General features: G+C 49.9%; 1 protein-coding gene across 4 annotated transcripts in view; it reads right to left on the reverse strand.

Annotated features, from left to right (window-relative positions):
* Positions 1–27,883, reverse strand: part of frmpd3 (FERM and PDZ domain containing 3) — a 71,409-nt gene that overhangs the window by 24,077 nt on the left and 19,449 nt on the right. For all 4 annotated transcript variants that reach the window (XM_086158347.1, XM_086158349.1, XM_086158351.1 and 1 more), the window contains one exon: positions 13,820–13,968. In XM_086158347.1, coding sequence (XP_086014473.1) covers positions 13,820–13,876 — 57 coding nt within the window. In that variant the 5' untranslated portion in view covers positions 13,877–13,968. The remainder of the gene's footprint in view (positions 1–13,819; positions 13,969–27,883) is intronic.

Raw genomic sequence — 27,883 nt, forward strand, 5'->3', positions numbered from 1 at the left:
CTTTCTTTCTTTCTTTCCGGGGCACGAACCCCATTTTAAAGATGTCACATCCACTATAAAGCTGGGCGACAGCCCGCGTTCCCAACCCTCCGGCATATTTATCTCTTAGACAACAACTCCCAGGGCCTCTTGAATACATTTAAAATGTGTTTATTTATTTTTGCTCCGATGGACACCGTCCTCTGTACCGCTTTAGAAATCAACTGTTGGGCTGAGTTACCCATCGAAATCTGATTTCTCTGTCAATTTGATTGTTGGTGAAGTTCTTGCAATAATGGAAAATGTGGGAGGAGATGATTTCGCTTTTTTAAGGGTTAATCCAAAAAATGGCCGCATAAACAGTGCTGAAAAGACACATGTTGGTTCTGCGATTGTTTTTACTGTATACTTGTTCGGCGTCTTCTTTTCCGGGAGGAAACGAGTAATAACTAGCCGGATCTGTTTGTCAACATTTGTCTCGTTATTATTTTTTTTTTAACTCAAACGACCTTCACGAGTGACACGGAGGTGGACGGCGTGTTTCACGTCCCGCGCTCCGATGAGCTTTTCACCGCACGGTACAATCAAATGTGATGCGGATAAAGTGCGCACGTGGTTTCATTGATTCTGGAAGCGCGGTTTGAGTGTTTTCGACTCATCTGGAAAGACGGACACTGGCGGTGATGCTATTCTGGAGGAACCGAGGAACTGAATAAAGGGCTCGGAAAGATGAGGAGGAACAGATGCTAAATTTGCAAAAGTTTGCAAATGTTAAATGAGAAACGGCAACCTGAATTCTACCTGAGTTTAGAGCGGCGTCGGAGTCGCCGACTAATTCTTTAACCGAGGAGATGAAGTGCTCATAAAATATGCATGCGGTATTAACAGTTTCATTTGGTCCAGCATCGTGGTGATAAATGTCTTTTTTTTTCCAATTTGTTTTTTTATTTTATGTTTTTAGCACTTGCCCTGGAGCTCTCCAGTTGGAAAGGAGGAAAACATTTGACTGCAATCATAACTTTTATGTGGCTTTTCGCGGGGCCAATAAATGAATCGCTCATGCATTTGAAATGATCCGTCGATCTGAAAAGTTCGGCGCGTCGTTTATTTGTTTTTTGTTTTTTTCTATCCGCGGCGGGTTCATATCGAGCAATTTAAATGCGCCCCCATCCAGGGAATACGACGGCTCTTTTTATCCTTCGATATAGCCGTTGCGTATGGGTTGCATTGCACGGGTGATTTGCGTTTCCCCGACCGCCCGAGGCGTCCCCGTTTGCTGCCGAGCCCACCTATGTTCCTCCGCAGGCTCCCTCTTGAGTCTGCAAGCTGCTGAGAAAGCCAGTGAATGAGCCTCCTTGAGCCTTCCCTCACCCACAGCCAGCAGAGAAACATATTTCCCCAACCCTCCACAGTAGCTTCCTCTGTCCTGCCCGGACGGACGCGCCCGAGCTAAAGTCAGCGCATCCACGCTATCGGGACTTTTATGTCAACCTCTTCTGTCGGCCGAAACTCCAAAATATCCACGAGGCTCGGGGTTAGCGATGTGAAAAAAGATCCACTTTCCTGGTGTCGTCGCTGAGATGAGCTCTCGGAATCAGTCGCTTAATGGAGAAGGTGATCACGATGCGGGGCGCCATCGAATACCGGTCGGTACGCGGGCGGATGATCCGTCGAGGCGGCGCTGTTGAGAGAGCATGCGGACGACTTCGGCGTACACGCTTTTATCGCCCAAGGCAAGAAAACAAATACCGAAACGCACATGTAATTGTCTTTCACGGCTTCCGGGTCCGGAGGGATGAGACTGTTCGCAAAGAGACGGGCGGACAGAAAAAAGTGCGCATTAAGGTTATGAATGAAGTGATTTACGGCCTCCCCCCTCGTGCCCCGACCCGACCAACAAACAAAATCGAACACACCGAGAAAATCGCTTTCACGGAAAAGAAATGAGCCGACAGCCCGCGCTCAATGGCCGCCATCTGGCTCTGCCAGGGATGCCGGTTGTGTAAAGAAAGGAAAGAGTGCAGCCGTGCTGGCGGGCAGGCTAGCCAGCGAAGAGCTAAAGACAGACGGCGAGATCGGCCCGGCAGCTGCACGCGTCCGACGGTTCGGATCCATATTTGAAATGATACAAAAGCAACGAGGATCCCGTCATCGTGTCGAGTGAGGCTCGCGGATACGGAGGGAGAAGCCTGTTGTCGAAGAGGTTAATAAAACAACCCGCAAGAGTCGCGGTGGGGCATGACGTGAGGACGAGTGAAGATAGCTGAACTGGCGGCTTCGCTAAATGGCTAAAATATAAACCTCATCCGTGATAAGGGGAGTAAAATTGAGAGGAAAGGAAGGGATTCCCAAATGAAATATGAAAAAACGAATGCGCTCCACTTCCGTCTTGAGTCAAACGACTGCCCGAGGTATTAAGAGATCCGGTCCTGAAGATAAACGACACAAAGCAGGGTTTATCAGGAAATCCATGCCCGCCATTTACATATCCACCTCGGCGATAAGATCGTCCGAGCGACTTTCCGGGGGTCTTTCCCGTGTCGGCCGGCGGGAACAGGGCCGCTTGAAATTGCCAAGACGTCACAGATTTCAAATCCTTTTAAAGACGTCGACGTTAGCGGCGCAATTTAGCGGCGCCGCAGCCGGTCCATACGCAAAACGGGCGCGGCGCGCTCGCGACCCCGCTGCCAGGACGACTCTGCCGGTTGCGGCTGTGAAAGCGAGCATATCTTTGTCCAGAAAGGCTAATTTCACAGCGCTCCGGGGGGATGATTATGTTGCCTGTGTCACAATCATAACAGGATTTTTTGCAGATTCAAGGATTTGCTCCGTGGGATACAAAGTGTTGGCAGCCCTCGCTCGGCGCGGAAGACGTCTCCGGGACTGAATGGGATATATCGGTGCTTTCGTACGCATGTTCACAAAGCTACATGTCGTGGCGTTCATCCGTGTGAGGAACACGAGGGCGGTATGTTTGTTTTATCTGTCAAAAGTACAGAGGACAGAAGTACATTTTCCCCAAAAATCGATAACAATCAGTAATGAGTCTGGTGAAAATGAGGTCCAGGACCGGGCTGGTGGTGAGGGCTTGCTGCAGGCGGTGGGTTGGACTGTGTGTGTGTGTGTGTGTGTGTGTGTGTGTGTGTGTGTGTGTGTGTGTGTGTGTTTGACTTGGACCGCTCTTCTTTGTGAACCAGTAACACCCAAGTCAGAACCTTTGGCTCTCCTCAGTTGTAGATTTTTGCTGTCTGTTTCAAACATGTAAATCTGTTTGTTAGCGTTAGCGTGCGTCATCGGACATGTTTAGCTAAGCTGCACAGCTAACATCCATGTTCTGCTCTTGCTGGCGCGGCAAAGATGGTGTGCGTACGGCGACAACCCTGTCTGAAAACAGGCCAGTCTGTTCAAAATGGCTTTTTCAGGTAGGACCTCGGGTCTGTTACGAAGAGCTGAGATCAACAGCCCGGGAGAGAGAAAGTTATGGGGAGGGACAACGAGCGGTGACGGACGACCGCGGCGGCGGTCAGGGCCGGCCCGTCACGGACACGAGGAGGGCGGAGAGGGTTAGCCAAACAGATTGTCGGGTTTGACCGTCTCTGCGGGTCACCGAGCAGGATCTCCGGAGATAAAAGTTGGACGGGGTTAAGAAACGGCGGCCATCCATGTAATAGCTTATTACAACTTTTCCTTTCTTCGTGCGCCATAAAGACGCCTTTATGACGCGTCCTGCTGCCTCAGGACAGCAGCGGCCCTGCATAAGTTGTAAATATTGGAGGATTTGCAGATGAAAGCAAAAACGAGTATTGTCCTTTACTCCCGAGTCCTTCCTTGGCTTATCTGTAATAGGTCCCGCACAGGGGCGACGCCGAAATGATCCGTGGCCGTAAAGAAAAGAAAGAACGAGCGGCACGGTGCAGTCCCACCATCCCGGGCCCAAACTCTTAACGTTCTCTTAAAATTTCCGAATAGCTTCTGTCCCATTTTACTCCCGAGGAAGAGTCCCAAAGGAGTTGTTGGCCATTTCCTGAAGAATGCGATGTGCCAGTGACTCAGGTGTTGTAATTGTACGGCGCGTTTTTTAACAAACGGTCTCATCGGGGAAACGGGGAATACATTAAATTTCATATAAAAGTCAGCGACGAAGGCCGAGCAGGCGGCTCGCGAAACTGAAAAATCAACGACGAACTGCTCCAATTAGCCATGCGGGATAAATATAACATTAGGTTTCCGTGGCAGATGGTTTTAGAACAGCTGACCTTTACCAACTCGCCGATGGGAGTTTCCCAAGATATTTTTCGGTGCGAGTGTCTCTCAAAGAACGACACGGTTAGTTCGGAGAAGGCTCGGGGCTTCCCGATGACTAAAGCTTCCAGAGACACCGATGGCATAATTAGCGCCTCGACTCCTGTGATGAGCTGCCAGAGGAAGAGTGTCCGTGACGGCGGCAGAGTGGCGCCGTCGCCCTCGGGTGGGGCGGAAGCTCGCCTGACGGAGTGAAACTCTGAGATTCACTCAGCCGCCGCCCATCCCGATGCTCCTCCCGAGCGGAAAGCGTCCACCGGTCCTCCTAAATCCCCCGAGCTGGATGTTCGAAACACCTCTCGAGTACGCATTTACATACTCCGCCATCGTGATTTTAAGAAAAGCCGGTGTTTCGCCGCCCGGCCGACCCGATGCACCCTCGTGCGGCGCCACGCCGAGCTTCAGCCCCCCGCCGCAACACCTCACGGACGGCCCGACCTCCCCGGTCCACGCCGCCATCACGCTCATCTCAGCGTTCGGTTTACTGACTGTCGTCTTTTCTGTTTCTCGCCAAATAGCGATCCGCCTCGGCGGCGATGACGTCGCCGCCCCTACGGATCCCCTCCACGGGGACGTCAGACCTTGAAATGTCACACGATGTCATTCTTCTGCATCCCGTAACGTGTCGGTCTTAAATCCGAGAAGCCGGCGGGCTGTCAGGAGGCGGCGGCGGCGGCGGCGGCGGCACCCCTTCCCCCTTTCTTTCTTTGTCTCCGTCTCCTTCTCCCACCGGTGGCTCATCACATGCTTTAGAGGGTGTGCTGAGAATACCAAGTGGCTGCTCTATCAGGTTGTGTAATTATCTAGCCTGTTGAGGCGCCGTGCTCCGGCTGCCTGTCCTTTGCTTCGGTCGCGGTCCCGTAGTCTCAGGTTGCACCGTTTGGCACCGTTTCACCGGCAACAATTTGGTTGTGTTTATTTCCAACGAGCCTTTGGAAGACAGTTAAAACAGTGGGTTTGAAAAGCACCGCGTCTGACATACTTACAACGCAATTTCCTTTCATTCCAAACCATCTTTTTTTTTTTAAATTATATATATATATATATATATATATATATATATGTATATAGCTGTTAAAACTGCAAAATGCAAATGTATTTTATTTGGACAGTCTGGCAGCGCTTTGGCGGCGGCGCCCGTAGCTGTTGCTTGTCGGACACAGGCGCTCGCTCGGCCGGATCAGATGGTCGAATTCCGTCGTTTTTCGGCGTACGCTTTGAACCCGCGGCTCAGTTCCCCGGGAAACGGACGACGCCTCGGTGCCTTATCAGGCCCGGCGCCAATATGAATCCCCGGGTGACGGGATCCGATGCGTTTGACTCAAAGGGCAGCAGTAAATTCGTGGGGGATGCGCCGATATGTGATCCTCGCGACGGCTCGTAACTCTGCGCGGCGGCGTGAGATAAGCGGCGCGCGAGCAAACGTGACACGGCAGTAAAGGACGGTCGCATCGACCGTGTCGGGGAAAGTTAATCCCGGTTCACCGGCCGCGCGAGACCGGTCAGGTGTAGTGTCTTTCGCGAAGTACGCCGATGGACGCTTCATCAAAGTGGTTTCTGGTTATTTCCCTCTTTCTCTTGTTTGGATTTGGACTCGCCAGTGTGTGCGGCGTATCCTGGAGGGAGAGACTCTCAAAGGCAAATGCGGCGAATAGTAACAATGGATGTGGTGATCGGGAAAAGGACGCAAGCATCTCTTTGCTCGCAGAGCTGCCGAGCCCGATAAGATCACAAGTGTTCATCGAAGATGTGTGTGGAGACGCATTCAAACGGCTTATTGAAATGGGAGCTACTGAGGGCTCTCCGTTCGGGGTCCGATCACGCCGTGTCTGAACGGGGCCGTAGATTTAATGCTTCCGCAAACTCTTCGATTGCATCGGACGGCCGTCGGCTCGCGTGGAGTCCGTAGAAGGATTCCGGTTCGGGCTGCAGGTGAAGGCGGTCCGCCGTCTGATCGTTTACCATTGTCAGTGGACCCGGATCGATAACGTAGCCGCATCTCGGTGGCCTCGGGGCGATGGCCACGCCCGGGGGGAAGGGAAGGGCCGCATGACGGTCGATGTGAATAGCGAGATAATCCGTGCGCTGGCTGGTTACGCCCTGGCTCCACCGCCAAATTGGACCCCTTGAGGGGCCGAGTCTTAGAGATCGTTCCCGAACGTTCATGTCTCTACCGCCTCAAAAAAGGCACCCGGTGTGCTGCCGTGGCAGTGACAGGCAACATGTGTCTGAAAGTATTAAGACGGGTGGGTTCGCTGCTTCGAGCGAAGACGAATGTTGGTCATTTTTTAATTTGTCAAAAGATTTGTGCCCATTGCACATATTGCACATCTCGTCCGTCTTCCGTCCGTCTGCGTCGGCAGAGGAGCCTTGGTCTGTTTGTGACTCGGCATAAAGTGACGAGTAACTTGTCCGATAATTGCTTCGTGTCTCGGGTCGCGGTCCCGGCGCTCCCCCTCGCCCTTTAAGCGCAGTAGAAGCTCCGTTGTTGTCGAGTTTCAGCAAGTAAAGCTGGCTGCTGAGCGGAGGAGGGGAACACATGCACGACAGAGGTTACGGTGTTTTGTGCTTGTTTGGAGATAGAAGTGCCCGTGCAAACTTTTCCCCTTCTCACGCTTTAATTGCCGATTCATGGCTGAAAACGACCAAAGACGGGAATCCAGAACAGCTTCGTAGCGGCTCGCGCCCTCTCGCGTTTGTCCTGGCCAGTATCCCCTGCGCCGTTATCAGAGATTGGACCGGAACAAAATAAAAACACCGAATAAACAACACCTATGCGACGCTTCGAATCGCACCGCCCGAACCATTTAAACCCCAACTGCGTTTCCCAGCAGTGAAGCCGGTTGCCAAGAACGGTTGTCATGAAAAGCGGAGGACAGACTCTCTTCCCCTGGAGTCGGACGTCTGACGGAGACTAAATGAATAGCCTTGTTTTTCTGTATGTGCGTTCCTTTCCGGGAAAGAAGCGTAGACATACAGGCGCAGCGTTCCGGTAGCAACGGAGACAGAATGGCAGGCAATTAGGGCTGCGCTCAAACCTTTCACTCCGAGGGGGAATATGATTGCATTTTACGTCCGCAAAGGTCAGAGTCGTATTTTCTCGAGATGTATTACGATACTTGGAGCACAACGGTGCCCGTGTTGTGACATAAAAGCGGTGACCTCCAGTGTTGCAGTAGTGCAGAAGAGCCGGTCCAGACTTTGGAGATTAGTGCGCCACAATCGGGATTTTCTTTCCCCGACATGGCACTATTTGCCAACTTTGCGCTGTGACAGCTGTCATTCGGCGCCCTGCAGAGCACGTGTCCGGTTCTGAAGGCGCCTCCGCGCAGATCCTTGGCACAGAGAAATCTACATTTGTCTCCGGGCAGCCCCGTCTCAGCCGGCTCGCATTTACCCGAACACGCTGCTTTTTGGGGGGTAGCCAATGTGAAATAGCGCGCAGGAGAACCGTCTAAATTACGGACGGTTCGACGGGCGACGTGGCACATGAGCTATTTCGTCTCCTTCGAATAAGATCCGAAGGTGGATGCGACCTCTTGAACCGGTTAGAACTTACTGTCGAGGCCGCCGTGCCTCGCTAAACTTCTGCCTCCGCCTGCGTTCGGGCCGAGCTGCGCCGACTTCGGGCGCCGTGCTGGATGACCGCGTCGTCAAGAAAACGTCGGAGCGACGCGTCATTCCGCTTTGCGTGATAGCGCCCTCTGGGATCTTTGACGTTCCACGGCAAAGCGGAAAAAGACAGGCCAAAAGTATTTGTAGATCTCCGGTGTGAAAGTTAACGGGTTGGTCGCAGGTCAGATCTCAACCCTTCCACATTCTCTGAATAATGTTACCAATCTGGGACGGTGCGTTTTCTTCAAAATCTAGCAAAAGAGTGTCCAAAAAGTCTTCAACGTCCTCATAGGCCAGGGAGTCACTCGCGAGGGAGAAGACACGATGAGGTCGCCGTCGCGGTCGGGTTCGGAAACGACGGTTGAATTGGAGTAGGAACAAGAGATTGTGTGTGTGTGTGTGTGTTGAGGCCGGGAGCGGCAAAGTCCGCAAGGTTCCCCGCGATCCTCTCTTCCTTGAGAACAGATCACAAAATAAAAGCGTAAGCAACACATGGTCAAAATATGACCGCTTTCCGCCACGCGGGAACGCCACGCACGTTCATCGGCGGGTGTTGGCCGTCGTCGGCGAGCCCTCGCTCGCCGCTTTATTTCCTCATCTGGGGGATTTTCTGTCAATGAGGGGAAACTCTATATGCAAAGGCCTCTGGAGCCAGTCAGTGTGGAGGCAAGCAGGTGCAGAGCGCTGATACGTTTCTTATCGTGGGCCCGCCGCAGCCCGGTGCACATGCAAAACTCTCTGCAGCATCACACACACACACACACACACACACGTGCTTGCGTGTGATACAGTTAGTTACAAAAAAAGAGGGAAAGCAAGCGAGGTAATGTATCGCCGTAATTTCGCGGCGTCGCACCGCCGGCCACCGAAGGATTCCTTCAGTTTCTTAACAAGCTATGTGCTATTTTCCCGAAATAGGCCATAACTTAGAGGGAGAAAAACTGCAGTAGTGGCAAGAGGCTTTGAGGTGAGATTTACAGATTCAAGATGGGAACGGCGTGCGCTTAATTAAGAAATAGCAGGGGTCATCAGCTACTCTCGTCCTCGCAGCGTCTATGGGAAGCTTATTTCATGCTCCAGGAAGCCTTTTCAGCGAGCACGTATGTGTCTGGATTCCAGAGCTTCACGCGAACCCGACCGGATCCCGAATAACAAACGGGAGGAAACTCGTTTTTGGATGTCGTGGATCGTATCACATTTCTCCACAGTCGCAGGCACCAGAGCACGGAGCCGGGTTGAACAATACGTAACAAAATGGTCGTCGTCATCATTTTTAATCATTTACTCGGATGTAAAGAGATCACTTGACCACAAGTCGTAACACTTCATCTCAAAATGAGCACTTAAGAGTCTCACTCCGGGTCAAGGTGGTGTCCTGACGAGATAACGCAGGAATTATTATTTGTTTTTCTCACTATTATTTCCTTAGTTATTTGCTTTGTTTGGAGAGTGAAAGCCGACGCGGGACTAAAAGCGGGCTAAAAGTGTTTATTGACTTCACCGTTAAAGACGTCCGTTTGCAGGGGTGACTTTTATAGGCTTTGAATACCCTTCAACGTGGCGGCGGTAGGCGTGACCCCGATCATGTTCGCTGCAAATTTAAGAGCTCCGCCTTTTGGATTCCGTCCAGTGTCTCTTTTCATCAGGATAGCACTCCGGCCTAATGGAGCAAAGTTGTGCACGCTTTTCCTGCCGCGGGAAAACACGGTTGTTCTGCAGCAGACATACCGGCCATCTGATAGTCACTAATGAGAATCTGCCGGGGAGACGTGCACGCTCGCCGACGAGCGCACGTCCGTCCGTCCGCGGGCGCATCAGCGAGCCGCGGCCGTCTCGTCGGGACCGACCGACAGTCGCCGGTGCGTTTGGAGACAATTTGAGGTGAAGGTGTTATTTTTGAGACCAACAAGTGCTTATTTGTTCAGCGTGTTATCCCATTTTTTCCACCCCCCCCATTTATCTACTTTCCAAATGAGCCACGGCCCTTTAAAATAGACGATAAAGCTGGAATTACCGCTCTTATGACCGCCAGATCCTGGCCACAAAAAGCGATTATGTTATTTTTCAAAAGAACAACCTCAGATTTTATTCCGTCTCATGCCGTCGGTCGTTATTTTGCAAATGCCACGGTGTTTGTTTTTTTTTTTTATTTCTAAAAATCCTTTGGGTCTTCTTGTTGTGATTTACACATTGCTCAGGTCAGTGATCGCCATGGCAACCGGCAGCAGAAGGAGCATCGTATTCTCCCGACAATGCGGCAGCTGTTTGCCCGAGGGCTAAAGAGCGAAGGCGGGTTACGAGCGAGAGGTTGCGCCGAGCCGCCGACGAGCGCCGCTGCAGAATCGCGTTCTCGCGGATCTTTAGCCGCGGGAGAAATGTCAAGAGAGGGCCGGTTTCTATAGCGATGCAAAATTGTACAAAACTTCAGCCGCTCCAAACACGGCACCTTTGAAACCGAAATGAACATCTTAGCAAACGGGGACATTTCACCCGAGAATGTGTATGATTTTGCAGTGTGATATGCTAGCGTCATCTGTTTCCCCGGGAATGGATGTGGAAACGTGTGAGCGGACGGAAGCCTGAGCAGCAGCAGCGCCTCTCAGTGTGACACCTCTCTTTCACGTCTGAGGACGATTGCCAATATTTTCCTCGAATTTCACCGGCGGCCTCGCTATTGAAGTCATATTTTTCTCTGGCGTTTCCACGCCGCTACAAGCCTGCTACAAACAGCGAGGTGAAAAGGCCGAGATACGATATTTTTTACCTTCTTTTCTAATCCGTGCGCTGCCGACCGACGTCCAAAACATATACATGATATGGCCGAGCGAAAGCAGCTGTGTTATTTAATCAATGCAATCTTTTTTTTTTTCTTTTCCATTTTCAAAAAAACAGAGCCGGGCAGGCAAACACAACACACCCTGACTCTTTCTTTACTTCCTTTCGTTGTGAAATGAGTGCGCGTTTATTCACATCGCCTCCGGTGTACAATATCCTGCTTTTACCACCCTGTGTTCCCAAGCGCTTTACACCAGATTTTACATTCACCCTCTCGCACACCGATGCCGGACGCCAGCCTGGCCGTCAAGGGCAACAGGAGGTCCGGCGTCTTGCCCGAGGACACTCCGGGAGCCGGGGATCGACGTCCCCTCCGTTGAGGTGCAACTTTCCCCATCTTAAAACCATTAAAATGGTCCCAGAGCCTCGGAGTACCGATATTCAATCGCGATAGTGGACGGACAGCGCTTAGTTCCTTGGCTTTTAAAATTAAAAGGCAAGACAGATAGCCAGTGTAACATTAAATCATTCAGTCATTAAAAATCTTTGGAAATAAAATGGAAACAGAAGAAGTATTATGTGAACACTTGCAGAGATGAACTAATCCTCCGAATCAGCCACAGCGCCCACTTAATATCACTTAACATCACTTAATATGACTGCCATCCGTCCATCTATCTGCTCGTCCATCCATCCATCCATCCATCCATCCATCCATCCATCCATTTGTTCATCCTCTCCACTGCTTATCCTACAGGAAATGCAAACTCCAAAAAGGCGGGCTCCAATGGAGCCGCTGTGAGGTGAGAGCGCTAAACACTCCGATAAGCGGATGCCAAACTGACATTCTTAATAAGTCCACTAGCGAGTAATGTTGTGTCTCCGAGTGTGACGGAGCCGCCGACCGAGACGACGCTTTTGACGGGAGACCGGAACGCCGGTAAACGTAATCGAATCAAAAATCTCCCTCTAAGTTCCCAAAGTGGGTTAGTGAACAAGTCTGGAGTCAGAGTTAGAAGTGCATAGATGCTATCGGCGACGGTCGATCCAACCGTACGCAGTAACGTCGACTTCTTCCCCGCTCATATTTGATCCGCGCTCGCTCAACACCGTGGCCTCGCATATCTCGCTGTGAGCCGGAGAGCCGAGACCGCGGGTCGGCCGTACGTCCGGGCGAGAACCCTCCCTGTTTGTTTGAAGGCCGCTGTACGTTTAGCACCGTGCGAGGGTTCTCACAGGATAAAAATACAGCTATCCGCTGTTCAAAGGGAAGCGTGGGAAGAAGAAGAGGCAAAGGACAAAGTTGCTGGAGAAATGGGGAGGAAATGTCAAGTGCGATAATGAAGAGAAAAGGTAGAGATAAAGGGTGGCGGCGTCTGGATAAGAGGAGTCGACCGAACGCTGGCTTGAACCCATAAGTGCCCGTCGGCCAACGGGAGCCGGGACTTTGACCGTCTTTTTCGTCTTTTTCCCGACGGGTGACCAGAGTTTGAACGTCACGCCATCACGATGTAAAGAATAGACGAATGGATGATTTGTTCACGTGGCACCGGAGCGGGTGTCCGTCCAATGGGAAGGCTGGCGGTTTGAGGCGTCCGTGGCGCCTCCTTCATTTGTTCACGCGACAGAGTGACGCTTATGAAGCGACGATGTATTTTCCTAACTTTACACTCATTCTCATAGAGCGTTTGCACAAAAACTAACACATAAATCAATTGAATTGATTGACACTTATTGAATAATCTATCCGTCATGGCCTTGGACGCCGTATGTTGCGGCGTGAGCAGCGGCGGCTTCATTTCACAGTCGAACGCTGTGTGTCTTGAAAAGCGGCAAGAGGAATTGGTGCGCTCACTTCTCATGACACAAACCGCGACGCATTTGCTCAAAACCAGATGTTTTGGGACGTTTGCGGACACGGAGCCTTCGGAGACGCATTCTATCTTGCACAGATATGAGGCTTTTACAAAGATATGTCAATATATGAATGTTCATTCACTCGTCGGTCGAGTTCACCCGTACCGGCCGCCAGTCAAGCACGATTCACCCTTTCGTTCACTCGTCCGGGAAATGCGGCGTCTCCAGTGAACCTCCCGCGGGAGGAGGACTCGGAGGAAAGCCTCGGAAATAAAAATATCCTATTTGGAAAAAGATCCGGGTGAGAGCTTTGCAGAGTCCCAAGAAATCGGAGCGCAACCTTTTACGGCCACTGGTTGTCGAGGCTGGCGATGTGACGCGACACGCGGAGCGCGAGACGCCGCCTCTGCGGGACAAGAGGCTGATCATCTTCCTGAATCGCTCAGGGCTTAGACATTTTTTGATGTTTTCCAATGTCATTTTTGCTGCGTTGATGGAGAAAAGCTCAGTTATGTCACAAAGCAGCACGGGTGTTTTTATACACATTTTATGACCTCCGAGCGCAACGGTTCAAATGAGTCGTGTCTCTTATTCAAAAGTCCTACGGACGTGCAAGCATCTTATTGTCATGGAGCGCACAGGAGGAGCCCCCGCGCTCCAGAGAGGCCTGCCGTAGGAAACCGACCGGGGAGCTTTTGTGAGAGGCACAAGCCACGCATATTTATTGCGCGTCTAGAAAAACACAAACGGTCGCGGATGATCGCGGCAAAGCCCGAGCATCGTATTTACCGCGGTCATTTGCAAAGCTGTCGCAGCCACCGGCCGATGTACCCGGCACACAACCGATCCGCCGCTCCGTTCCCGCTCCACGCTCGCCGCCGTGGCGTCGGCGCCGAATTGCAGATGGGAGCGAAAACGCGACTCTAAACAGGACGCTCGCGCAATCGCACGTGTGATCGCACCTTCACAGCGACGGCGTTGAACGGCGGCCTCCCACAAACCGACCTTTTACGGACGATCGCTTCGGTCTCTCGGAGATGAAGCGAAGGTCGGGGGGAATAATTATGTGTGACTCATTTTAAATGGCATGTTTGAGCGGAACGTGAGAGAGAATATGTATCACAGCGAAAAAGAAAATAGGACTCTTTCGCCCGTGGACTTTTTGATCTTTCTGCGCGTTTGTTACATGACGGAAGGAGGAACGGTCGGGTTTGTCGGCTCACGTGCGTCGGTCCACGCGCCTTCGCCCGGCAACGAAAGAAGAGATACGGAGGGTTTAAAGTGTACTTACGGCATCGGAGTGCTGGACGCTATACCGGGCTTTTCCGTTTGGTTCGGGATCGCGCATAAATAGCCTCCTACATTCACACCGTCAAAGACGCACGGGGATTCGCCCACGCACTCAGACGCCGCTGATCGCCGGGTCTGTGCTGCGGAAACCTGTTGAGAGACGGAAAAAAGGGCAATAATCAGCGAGGCTTTAACATTCGCCGGAGTTAACGCTCGGTAAACACATGAAAAATCAAACATCCCTCCGAGACAGATGATGGAGACGCAGCCCGAGGGGAAACGGAGCAGATTTATATCATCTTTATATTGTTTATAAGAGTTCCACGGCCGTTTATCTCTTGTCGCCCGTCTGTCTTTTGGGCCGCGCAAAATCAAGCCAAACACAAGGACGACAACCCGGCACGCAAATAGTTGCATCCCATAAGTGCGGCGCATATTTGCGAAGGACGAATGCGTCGCGAGGAGCTAAACGTTTCTAAGCACTCGACGATAATTGTACATCTGCGTGAAGCGTGGTGATAATCCACCGCCGCCGCCATCGCCCGGGTCGGGATGCTCGACGTCCTTCTCCGACCTCTAACTAGAGCCCTCCTAAAGGAATCGCCCGAGCCGTTTTTTTTTTTTTTTTTTCCAGAAAACTTACAAAAAACTGAGCCGTGTGTTAAATCAGGGGGAAAAAATGTCCACAAATGAGTTTGGCGATCACTTGAAGAAGGTGACCGAACGCCGCGGGTCCGTGATCGTAGTTCCTTTTGCTTACCGATAGTTAGCATCGAGAACTATGGTATTCATTCATTCATTCATTCATTCATTCATTCATTCATTCATTCATTCATTCATTCATTCATTTTCTACGGTGCTGATCCTGAGCCAAACAAGCATTCGCCCTCTCATTCACAGCTCAGGGTCTCCTGAGGGTCTCCAAGAACCTCCTGCATGTGTGGAGTGCAGAGGGAAACTGGAGGCGCTGGACGAAACCCAGGCAGACGAGGGGAGAACCCTGTGGAGTCCACACACACACACACACACACACACACACACACACATATATATATACAGTATATATTCATTATATTCACTGAATAATTCTGCAAATTTCCAAAGCATGGTCCCTGCAGATTTGAGCACAGGAGGCTGCGTGATGGAGAGCAAGTGGAAGTTGAAGAACTCATCCCGTCGAGGCTCCCTCGACTCCTCCGAAATGACCCGGGAGCATTTTTTTCTTTTTCCTCTTTGATACGCGTTGTATATTGAATGGGAACACAAGCAACACAGCTGACATGAAAGCGGCAGGATATTAATTAGTGCTAACAAGCCCCTGAGGTGGCTCCTGTAGTACGAGGAAAAGTTTCATTCCTTTGCGCGGAGCGGGAGCCGACGGCTCGTGCATTAGCGGATAGAAGATGCTCTGACTGCCGCCAGGCTTTTGTGTGTCGGGAAAGAGGCGGCACAGCAGAGATGGACAAAACAGTGGGAGGGCTGCATCTACTGTGCAAGATACAAGAGCGGCGGTGGCGGCGGCGGCGGCGGCCGTGAGCGAAGAGGACAATCAACATGACGATGCCGCTCGGGCGACGCGTGACCCGCCCGTCTCTTTCCGTCGCCCCCCCGGCTGAATTCACCGCATTGTGTAGAAACGACGCGATATTTGGGTCAAAAGATTTCATCCTATGAGGCCCATTTGTTTACTCACACGATAATTAAACGGTAAATCGGTTCAACATTTTCCCTTTCAGATATTCTGTCGTCTTGAACAAAGTCAATCCATCATCTATGGAACCGGATCGGGCAGGTTCACCACGTCTTATAGACACGGGAGCGTTCGTTCTCTCAGTCGCCTCTCCTTCATACGTCCTATGAATGGCAGCTAGAAAGGGATTGAAGAAAGGGATTGAACGGACTCCTCGCTGCCGCCACCCCTGCAGCCTCGTGCCGCTCTGGGAATTCCCTCGCCATTAGAAAGACAGAAAAGATGTCGGCAAACCACTAGCTTCCATGCTAACACCAGTCAGTCTCAAATAGGCCACGTTGGTAAGATCTACATCTATATCTATATCTATATCTATATCTATATCTATATCTATATCTATATCTATATCTATATGTGTGTGGAGCACGGTATAGAGTCATGTCATTGTTTCCCGGATGAGGATTGGACTCCTTTAAAAAAGAAATGGATTGGAGCATCACGTAATGTAAAGCAGAGAATTATAGCGTCCATAACGTTCCTCCAGATGCTCAAACTGTCCGACAGATTTGCAACTCTTCATCCGGCCGTATCGCGTGGAAATGATGCAACGTCATTCGTGTCGTTAATATTAATTTCACGTTCAAGTAGAAGCGGCGAAAAAGGTCCTCGGATGAGGATATTTCTTTGCTGACTTTGGAAAACACTGCGTTTTATCACCTCGTCCTTTCAATGAATCAAAAGTAAAGAGTAGCTTTTGCTTGATTTCTTCCCTTGAAATAAATGAGCGTGTCCTTCCCACGGTCGATCTCGCCGTCTCCGATGCTCTTTCCTCACAGTAAATCGTTGAGCTGCCTGAATTAAAGCTACGAGCTATCAAATTTAAAAAAAAAAACGTTGTCCAAACGCCTTCTTTTTGCAAAGGACACAGCAGCGACTGGGTGGTGGACTCCGGTGGTGGACGGCGGCGGCGGCGCTGCTCGCCGTCGAGGCCTATTTCTGGATAACGTCTGACGGTGACACGTCCCCGATCCTCGTGATCCCAGACTTCTGCACGGCTTTTGATACGATCGATGGCGGCGTTCCGTCAGACGGAGCCCGGCTCGGGGCGGGGATCACCAAAACACCTTTGGAGGGTTATTTCTTTTTATCTGTCTAAGAGGGGGTTTTATGGGTCCGTGAACAACCGCAGCACGTCGCCCCGATTTCCCCCCTTTTATCGACTGCGGCTCGTATCGCGAGTCAATCTTGGGACCGCTTCCAAAATTCAATCCATCCCAAAGCAAATCGCGAGATTTTGCCGTTCCCCTTGTGGGAGGTAGTAACCCAGCTACCTCCTTCTTTGACATTATCATATCTTCTCGTACCTTCATTTCGCACCTCGCTTTTACCTTTTTAATCGCCGAAACAAAATTTGTCCTCCAAACGAGTAGTTCGATATCACCGGATCTCAGCCCGCCGGGTTTTACGAGCAGCGGCAAGGAGTCGACGTTAAATCACTTACTTCGTTGCCGGCTATTTGATTCACCAAAATGAAAGGCCCTCGTATCCCCCTTTTTTGGCCGACAAACCAAACAAACTCTCTTCTCAAGTTTACCTGTGGTGCGATGCCTTTCATAGCTCACAGTTTCCTTCCATTGTTTATTTCAAATTTATCTTATCGACGTAAAAGCGCCATCGCAATACACTGGTTGGGCATCCGTACCGCTCCTCCGACACGCGGGCTCGAGGATCGCGGAGGCAAACCCGGCTGTCGCCGGAGGAGATCGCCGGACCGCACGGAGAGAGACATACAACTTCTGCTCCCTCAAGTGCGCCCGCGGGCCAATCGGAGAAAGTCGGATCTATAGCCGGGATCAAGATTATCATTGCGCTTTCTCGATCCCCGTCTCATCGGCCGATACACCACTTCCGGGCATACCGTCCGTCCCGTCCCCCAACCCCTTCTGTTCACGCCACTTGCATTATTCTTTTGTTTCCGCCCTCTCCGAGGACACGCAAAGCAATGCTTCTTTATTTGTAGTGTGCAAACAGCTCCCCCTTTGTGTCCGTAGCGCTCTCCTCCTTCCCACCTCCTCACTGTGGCCACAGTAAACACAAGCCGGCTCTGTTGTCGTTGCCCGGCTATCTCGCGCTTTCTGCCGCACGTCAACGGTGGGTTAATTAGGATAATGACCACGGATGAAAAACCAACGGGCAAACGTGCGAAGCGAGAGATGAAACCCCATGCCTTTTGATGGGTTACATTCTGTCGCCTCTCATAACTTGCATAGTCGCATTGAAATGAATGAACAAAACACGCGGCGGGGTGCGCACGATACCATTACATTAAAACCCTATCCGTTCTTCCCATCCGGCGACGGCCGTATCCATGGCGACGTGATGACACGTATGACGGCAGGTTACCGTAGCTAGTAATTTCAGTCCATTAGCCTACGCGCTCGAAACCGTTTGGACCGAAAATAGGAAAATCAAGAGGTTGAGACTGTGTGTGGTGTGACAATGGCGCTGGCAGCGGGGGTGGAGATGTTTGCCACGGGGGCCGTTCATCGCTGCTGAATCTCACGACTTCCCCGTCCGGCGACGACTCTCGGAGAGCGACCGTCCGATGGAAACGTGTCCGAGATCGCGCCGATATCTGCTCTTTACGCCGTTCTCCGGGGCGCCCTCGGATCTCGACGCGCTTTTTTGAAAATGAAAACCCGCTTCTCGGATTCGATCGTGTCCTGAAGACCCGGTGAAGGCCGAATGATTTAGCTTCAGGTCTCAAACAGCCGCAAAGCAAAAAGGCGAAACGAGACAAGGGAAGTCGCGCGATGCCTTCTACTACAATCCCGGTAACGGGCTGTTTGAAGATCACCGAACGTGACTTGACCTATCAGTCAATTCTAAATTGATTCGAAGCGGCACATCTAGTCTACATCTGTCACGTCCCAACACACATTATTCTCCAATTCATCTGTTACGTGTGGCTTTTTACTTCCACCATATCCATCTCCACCACTGACTATGGACACACACACACACACACAGGTAATAAAGTTTGTTTAGGTTTTGTATCTGAAACCTGTGGGTGGGAAGTTGAAGGACTAGGATGCATCTGGGAGGGATGACATCGCCAGAGCGCGTCGCATGTTTATACCCGGTAATAAGGTCAGCGCTGTCGTTGCGTCCGGGTCGTCTGCGGTGAGGAATCGATATCTGGGATTGATAAACAGAATATTTACGACCGATTCGCGGGAGACCGGCGACTCGGGGGTCGCGAGGATGTTTGCAGTAGAACACATGCTGACAATAAATGTGAGAGGATGTGAACAAGACTTTTTTTTTCCCCAAGTAAATGAAGCCATGAATATTCAAAAGTATAATCCGAGTCATCAGTTTCTCTTTCGTATTGTAATTAGGGCCTAAATGAAAGAATCTGTGAGAATTATGAAAGAAATGTCAAAACCCGGAGCGCGCCGCCCCCCCCCCTCCCCCCCCCCCTCCACCCAGTCCTTCACTGAATGGCCATTCAGTGTTTGCAGACAACGTGAGCAGCCAAGCGGCGATTAATAAATGAAAATGATATTTACCAAAACACACAAACATCTCTCTCAGCCATTCCCATAAATATATTTTACATTGAATTTCAAGCGGTGTCGAAGAGCGCAGTTTGTTGTGGTCGCGTTTTGTGTCGGACGCGTGTCACGCCAGAATCCGTGCGGAAGGCGTGTTTGTTCGGGCACCACCGGTGACCTCGGAAACACCGAGACACGGCAGTCAGAGGACACGCGCTCACACAAAAATAATCTATTACATCACTTTAAAATTTGCTAAGCGCCTTCTTTTTGCAAGCAGGCAGTTTTAGTAGCGTGCGGAGATAAGAAAATATTCATTTCAAGCCGTAAATTAACTTGCGTAAGGGAAACGCCGACAATTATTCGAAGGCCTTTCAATCATTATCGATCATTTCAGCCACGCAGCTATATTATTATCGGTATATAATATACATATAAATTGCGTATTTAGATCGCAGCAATACACGCTGCGTGCAACATTATGAAGCAAGTTGTGTTTTTGAGGATTTTGCGTCTTCTCTTCTCGACGCCTTTCTTGCGACCCCGTCGACTCTTTGCGGCCAAACGTGTGACGGCTCTGTGATCGCACCCCCATATCTGAGATAGTTCAAGAGTGTTGCATCCCTCTGATGCACTTTTTATCATTTTTGCCTTTTCAGAGTCACTTGAATCTCTTTTTTGGCCCGTTTGTTTCCGAGGAGAAGAATCTCCCCGGTAATTCTGCACATCTCGATGAAGGGTGTCGATCTCGTGAGGCCACGCCGTCCCTCGTTCCACAAACACACACCGCCTCACGGGCGTTCAATCCCATGCGTTTCTAGAGCTCGGAAGTGAAGCGATGGATAAAATGATGATACGGGCGAAATAATCGCTGGCCTAAAAATTGTGCCCACGGTGTATCGCAATATTACATTTTCACTCAAATCTCAGCCGTAGCTCTCATCCGGAGCATTTTAGAATATTTTTTGACCAAAAAATCGAATATTGTTGACATTTAACCTCATGCAATTTATATTCAATCAAATTTATCTTGCCGGCCCAGAAGAATGATCACGGCGAGGCAGATTCTATTGCTACTCTGAGACCGTCGGCCATCAGTTTGAGCGAGGTGACAGTGCCCGTCTTCTATTGACACATACGTCCACTTGCTGGTTATCTTTATCCGCCATGTGTTTCATTAGCCTTTTAGATTCCTCACTCTTACCAATAACTCAACAGAAACTGTAACCTATAGATATAGCGATGGTGTTTTCCTTCCCCGCGTGACAAGTTGCACAGATCCCGCCAGACTCCTTATTATAATTTCCCCTGCAGCTTGATGTTTGCCCCCCGGGGGAATCGTACATGAATCCGACGTATACGAAGGGATAAATGGTTTGATGGTGAAAGCGGCTACTAAGCCTTGTATTCTTCCGGGATAAAAAAAAAAAAAAAAAAACACCCACTTGACTCTAATGGCCTTCAGTTCTGTGTGATGATTTCTGATTTTTACGGCGATCGTGTGAATTCGCCGGCGGTATCGGACGGATCCTGGCTCGTCTTTGAAACGATTCGTATTAGCGAGACAAGGTGGAGACACGCGGGGTCACGGCACACGATCCGTGATCAGAGCGCGTGTTTGATACGGCGAGCACGTATGTAATAACGTATCTATCTCTTTATTCATCTCTCTATAGGGTCCGTCTGTCAGCGGAGAGATAATGATGGGCGTGAATGAAGCCTCTGAAGGGCGCCGTTTGTCACGTTTGAACGTTAAGGATGCCCGTCGGCGGTACGCCACAAATGTTATGCAAATCTAGTCGTTGCCGACGAATGCTACCTCATTGGAACAATTAGCGGGGCTGTTGATGCCAGAAGCCGCACGGCGAGAAAAGCGAGCGACGTGCACGAAGAGAAAGCCCGCGGCGTTTCGGCGGACTTGAGCCGCCGGGATCCGACCGGGGAGCGGCTGCCCGGACAGGTGACGGGTTTCTGATGGAAACCTGGACAGGAACACTGCAGGTGACAGAGGGACAACCGGGACGGTCCTTATAGATCTACATATATGTATTTGCATCAGATAGATATATACACTGCTCAAAAAATTAAAAAAGGGAACACTTAAAAAACACATCCTGGATCTAAATGAATGAAATATTCTTATGAAATACTTTGCTCTTTACACAGTTGAATGTGCCGACGACAAAATCACACCAAAATGATCCATGGAAATCAAATGTATCAACCCACGGAGGTCCGGATTAGGAATCACACTCCAAATTAAAGTGTAAAAACAAACTCCAGGCTGATCCAACTTTGATGTAATGTCCTTAAAACAAGTCCAAAGGAATCTGTGTTGCTTCCTGGGTGGACGCTATGATTCCACACGAGTGTGATTGACTTGGAGTTACATTGTGTTGTTCAAGTGTTCCCTTTATTTTTTTGAGCAGCATATATAGGTGATTTTTAAGTTTTGGTTTTGTGCGACGGTGTCTAGTTTTCCGAGAGAAAAAGAGAGAGACGTATCGATAGATCACGTCATCTTGGGTGATTTTCTGCTCATGCCAGGACCGGGTTCTTTAGGAATGCAGGGCGGTGATTTCACGTGACGTATCGTGACAGCCACCATCAACTGGAGCGCTGTTGCAGAACAGGGACTTTTGGCTCTACTCGGGTGGACGGGCGCTACCCGGGCCTCTGAGACGTCCGCGTCTCAGTCCAATCGGATATCGGAGAGATTGCGCCGAGAAAGCCGTCCGCGGAGGCCCGGCTCGGCACCTCGCGGGACGTAATAGATGTTCCGCTCACGTCCCGGCGCCAGACACAACAGGACCTTCGGGCGACCACGCCTCGCCGGGTCACGGCTGTTTTGCCGGCGGGGAACTTCAACGTCGAAGCTGATGGATCTATCTTTGCAGCCATGCAAATAAGCGCCGCTTTTATGATAATAACTGAATAATAATGCACGGGGCGTCTCGTAACATGTTTATTTTATTCTTATTATCGTCTGTTGTCTTTTCAGATCCTTGCCACAATATTTTTTCTATCCTTGCGCTATTTCTTCACTTTGTCTAGTTTCTGTAACGCTCCCTATTTAATGCATAAATCACAGCGCTGTACTAATGTGACATCTTATTTAATATATATATATATATATATATATATATATATATAAATATATGTATCTTTAAAAGTTCAGAGTACAGCACACAGCTGAAGGTGGCTGTGATTATATCCCCATCTCCTCTGAATAAGCGGTGAAAGGTTCAGTGATTTACAATGGCTCTTCTCCAGTTTGGCAAGTCAAGGACAAATTTTTAAAGGGAGTGGAAAAAAAAAAGGGAAACGGCGACCGCCACGATGTCGGGACACCTCGTCCCGATCGCACGTCGAGATACGCGAGTGCCTTCGGTCTGTCGGACGAGTAATTCGGCGCGAACGCAGGAGAGGACGCGGGACCGTTTGCACAGCAACGCCACGACTGGTCCCGCGTGTTCCCACCTCAAAACAAAGTTGGACGGCTATCGATGTCATTTTAGCGGCGACGGAACGGTTCATAAGCCCGTGAAAGTCATGTTTGTCCATTCAAATATCACCATCTTACTGCGTTACAGCCGTCTGACAAGCCGCCGGACGGGTTCTCGCGCACTGATCTCTGATCGGATCGCGGGGTGACGAACCGTTCGGGTGTCGGCGGGTTAAAATCCAGGAACCCGTCTTCTGCGCATAAACTCATCTCGAACGTTACGAGGCGCCGTGCAGCCGGCGACGTTTTTCCGATCTCTTGTTTTCCAGCGCTGGTACCTCGGCGTGTCTTTTGCTGCCCACTCAGCTCCGGAATCTGTCCATTATTATATTAATGTACTCTGTGACCAGCATAAGTAGTTTACGTCAGCGCCCGGAACACCTGTGACTAATCATGTCTTTCACTGCGCTCTCCCCTTTTCTCTTTTAATGTCAAAGAGGGCCAAAAATACACCCCCAGACCACTGCCACTTAGATGCTCTGCACTCAGAAAAAGCTTATTATTCATGCTGCACTTGACAGTGGCATATAAACAAAGCACATTGCGGTTGGGAGCGGCATCATCCTGCTTTCTGTTGTAACAGTTGTTTGATAGCGACATAAGTCCTTTCACAATCTATAATATCATGGCATTGTTTGTCTCGGAGGCTCCATAAATGCGTGCGCGACGTGTTGAGATGTGGATTCATCGTAATTATTACCCACACATTATTAGTTGTTTAATTTTGTTGGGGGGAAAAACCATGACAAATGATCGACCCCATCCAAATGATCACCCATTACTGCAAACACCATATATATATTTTACATTTCTGTGGCTCAGGAATTTTACATATTTATATGTTTATATATATATATATACTGCTCAAAAAAATAAAGGGAACACTTGAACAACACAATGTAACTCCAAGTCAATCCCACTCGTGTGAAATCATAGCGTCCACTCAGGAAGCAACACAGATTCATTTGGACTTGTTTTAAGGACATTACATCAAAGTTGGATCAGCCTGGAGTTTGTTTTTACACTTTAATTTGGAGTGTGATTCCTAATCCGGACCTCCATGGGTTGATACATTTGATTTCCATGGATCATTTTGGTGTGATTTTGTTGTCAGCACATTTACACAAAGTATTTCATAAGAATATTTCATTCATTTAGATCCAGGATGTGTTTTTTAAGTGTTCCCTTTATTTTTTGGAGCAGTGTACATACATATATGCATACAAACATATAGATATGTATATGCGTATACACACACACACACACACACACACACACACACACACATATATATATTTATACTTGCTTCATTTTGTAAAGTGTACATCAAATTGTGCTACCAATGACTTGCAAAATGACTATGCAATATGTTAATAGTATTGTAATCTAATGACATCCCTTCCTCACGGTGATGGCAGTAACCGTTCCAATTAGCATAGCGAGTCACGCTCCTGCAAGGCAGAAGCAAAGCTAGCCGGAGCAGAGACCCTCTCGGTGTGTGTCCTCGAGCCATTTCAACCCGAGTGACGTCGTCGTCGACCGTTTCCTCGGGAGACACCGGGACGGATGGCGCACCGGGAGGCCGCCTCTGCGACAAACTCATTTCCACAGCCCTGAAATGTGGCAAGAAACGTAGGTGACGGTTTAATGCTGCTCCCCGCCTGGAAGTGCTTTTCCATGTAATGGGCCCACCCAGGATTCCGCAGGAACTCATCCTCACGGGTCAGTAGGGGCGCTGAGGCGTCGCCTGGCAGGGAATCCTCCGTGGGATGATTTTTAAGACCGAAACCATGAGAAAATGAGTGAGATGCGGCGGGACGGACGCGTTCTCCGCATGCTTCCGGAGGACGAGCGCCGTCGGATTCCGCCCGCGGCCTCGGATGAGATATTTACCCTGAGATACGCACTTTGGCGTGAACGCGTCGGAGTAGTTTGAACGGTAGCGCCCCGGTCGAGTGCACCGCGTGGAGCGTGTTAGTTCAGAAACTCAAACAAAGGGTGGCGTGAGAAATAAAAGAAAAGCGACTCAAATACCGGGAAAGAGTCGATTACAAAAAAAAGCAAACAGGGGTTATAAAGAAAAATGGAGGTTGCAACTGAGGTTTGCGACGTTATCAAACGAAACGTTCCCGACTGAAATGGGAGAATTCCAAAAGTAAAGGAGCTGTCAAGAAGCGGCGTGAGACACCCGCTCTACCTCTTCTGAACTTTCTATCTCGGAGCGAATCCCGGCAATGAATACAGCTTCCGGTCTGAAGCGACGAGCGTGTGCCTTCGCGGCCTGAAGGATGAGCCTCTGCTCCTCATTGCGGCGTGTCACTAAATAGTCTGGAGACTCCGTATATCTGCGCTCAAAGAGTAGCTCTGCAAAGGAGACAGAAATGATACCAATACGACTGGCGCTGCCGTAAAACTTGCAGACTTGCGGGATGGCAATATTGTATGCGCGGGAGAAGAACCGCCGATGGAAAGATGTCACCTTTTATTTCTCACCCCAAAGGGAAAGTCTTTCTCTGGAGTCATACACAGATATGAAACGCGTTCTGTTTCGAAGACGAAATCTCCCCGACTTGAATTTCCTCACTTGAAGACGCCCCAGGCCTCCGCCCAGAGGCTTCTCTGGGTCCGATTGACCTGCGGGGAGTTTCCCGATGTCAGTGTCTGGCTTGTGGGCGGCTCATGGTATAAATGGTAAAAACTGATGGGCTGTTATTGCTAAGGGGTTGTTATGCTAATCGCGGTTGTTATGCTAATGGAGGGTGCCGTTCTTTGGGGACGGAGGAGCAACTTTTGGGGATTTGCGTGGATTGGAATGTGAAAGGTTAAAGCCAGACACAGGAGTCCAATGGACTGAGGCTCAGGTGGACGTTACCGGGGGCCGCTTCTGGTGGGGGATCTTTCCGGGTTGCTTGGATGGTTTTTTGACAAAGATGGCTGCTTTGACTCATCTCCGTTTTCTCTGGCCAGAATACGAACATTTATCTCTTTGAAAGAACCCTCAGCCTTCAGGTGTAGGTGGACAACGTCTCCATTTACGTGACAAACCGCCATGACCTAGACCTGCCCGAACCCCGGCGGTGACACCGTGGAACTCCCCGCAGGTCATCGGAACTGAAGAAGCCTCCGGGGCCGAGGGCCGGGACGTCTTCGAGCGGAGACATTCGAGTCCGGTTGCCACGATTTTGACAAGAATCCGCCGTGACCCGGAGGACCGTGAGCCTTCGCGGACGTGTTTCTAAGACTGGCCTTGAGCTAACGCGAGACACGATACGAAGAGAAAAACTTCTTCTGCACGCAGAAAGGGGTCGGCCCGACGGGCAATAAGTCATCGTCAGCGTTTCGAATAGAGATCGCGGCACGTTCCCTTTTTATAGTCACGTAGACATCAAGGTGATCGAGAAAAGCCGAGTAAACAGAGGGAGGCAAACAGATGTTTGTTAGTGTGCCGATGCCGTATAGATGTCAAATACTCAATTACGCAATTTATAGTTGAAAGGCGTCGGGCTATAACCATCTATTCAAGTATGATGGAAAAAGCGGGGAGAGGCTGTGCAGGATGGGAGAAACGTCAGAAGACTGCACTGCAGCAGGAACAAGAGTGTAGGATTTAGAGCCAATTGAGATTCCTCTCAGCTAAAGCTGATTGCTGTCTGAGGTGAAGTACAGCGGAGAAAGTCCGCCGAAGCGAACCGTCAGTTTTGCCAGCCTGCCGTACCCGAACGCGCTGCCGCCCGGTTGTAAATGAAGCAGATGAAACAGACGAATGGTAAGACCTCTGGTTCGCCGGGGAACATCCATCCCATCGCTCACCGCCGCGGTATCCTCGCATCCCGAACCCGCGGGTCTTTCTTTCCGCGTCGAAGGGCGCCGTGTCCGAAAGTCACGTCTCCGGCGAGGGCGCCGAAAGCTGGTTCGGCGTCGGTTCGGCCCGCGGGGCAGCTCGGGGGCGTCCGGCCCAGAGAAAGCATCACGCGTGAGCTTCGTCCCGCTCGAATGCATCGAAGACGACATGTTAGGAATCGATTCCGGCCGAACGTCGTCCGTCCGCACACGTATTTGGTTTGAATTGATTTTTAAAGAACCGGGAAATGACATTCGTGTACGGCGTTCGCCCTGGAGTCATTCAATTACATTTCACCCTCGCATACAAGATGAGCATTTAAGATGCTTTAAATGTATATTTATCTTGTTTTGCCCAAATCTGAATGTGAATCAGGGAAGCGATTACTCATGTGGCTTTACTTAACTGTTCGTTGTTTTTGTGTTCTTTCGGCATAAATGTTACATTTGCATAATCGGCCCCGACCCCGGGACGCCCTCCGCTCAGGCACGTTTTCACCCTGTTTTGATGCAAAAATGAGCCCCGGCCATCTTCCGCATTGTGACTCCGGCTTTCGCGATATGCAAAAACATGTTCTCCATTCTGCCTAAAATGTTTTTTGGCCAGAGCGACCGTATCGTCTCCTCCGATTATGTCGCGTGCCCGAGGCTGTGCGTGTGTGTGTGTGTGTGTGTGTGTCGCAGTGTGTGTACATAGTCAATTCCGAACATTGATTGGAAGCAGGATCCAAATAAAAGGATGACAAAAGCCAGAGAGTCCCAGCCTTCAACCTTGAAGTGAACGGGGGCGACCGGGGATGCATGATTGTCACCAGAATACTGGTGCTAAACATGAGCCGATGAAGACTTCAATCATTGGAAATACATGTAAATCACCCACGTAGCACATTCTAGAACAATGAATGCTAGAATATACTTTACTGCTTCAACTGCATGCAACCACGAGACATACAACCATCAGAAACATACAACCATTAGCCATTTACCCTCTCATTCACAATTTAGTGAGTGAGAGGATGAAGAGTCTCATCGAAAGAACATGCAAACTTCAGGTAGAACCCTGGATTATGTGTAATTTTGTGTCACATTTGGAAAAAAATAAAAAATAAAACATCTATCTATCTATCTATCTATCTATCTATCTATCTATCTATCTATCTATCTATCTATCTATCTATCTATCTATCTATCTATCTATCTATCTATCTATCTATCTATCTATCTATCTATCTATCTATCCATCCATCCATCCATCCATCCATCTATCTATCTATCTATCTATCTATCTATCTCTATACATGTATGCATATAACACGGAGCTTGATATTAAACGCACAGAAATGATCATTGATACGAGCGTTGCGTTACTTTGGCGTACCGAAGGTGTCGACTCTTTCATTTCGGGTTTGAAGACGGCTTCTTTCAGGGGAAAAACCTTCTCCTTTTTGGAAAGGTTGGTTTTTGACGAAGGGC

The sequence above is a fragment of the Fistularia commersonii genome, chromosome 13, assembly GCF_037954325.1.
Source record: "Fistularia commersonii isolate RoL2024-O1a breed Wild chromosome 13, RoL_Fcom_v1.0, whole genome shotgun sequence".
Taxonomy (NCBI): Eukaryota; Metazoa; Chordata; class Actinopteri; order Syngnathiformes; family Fistulariidae; genus Fistularia; species Fistularia commersonii.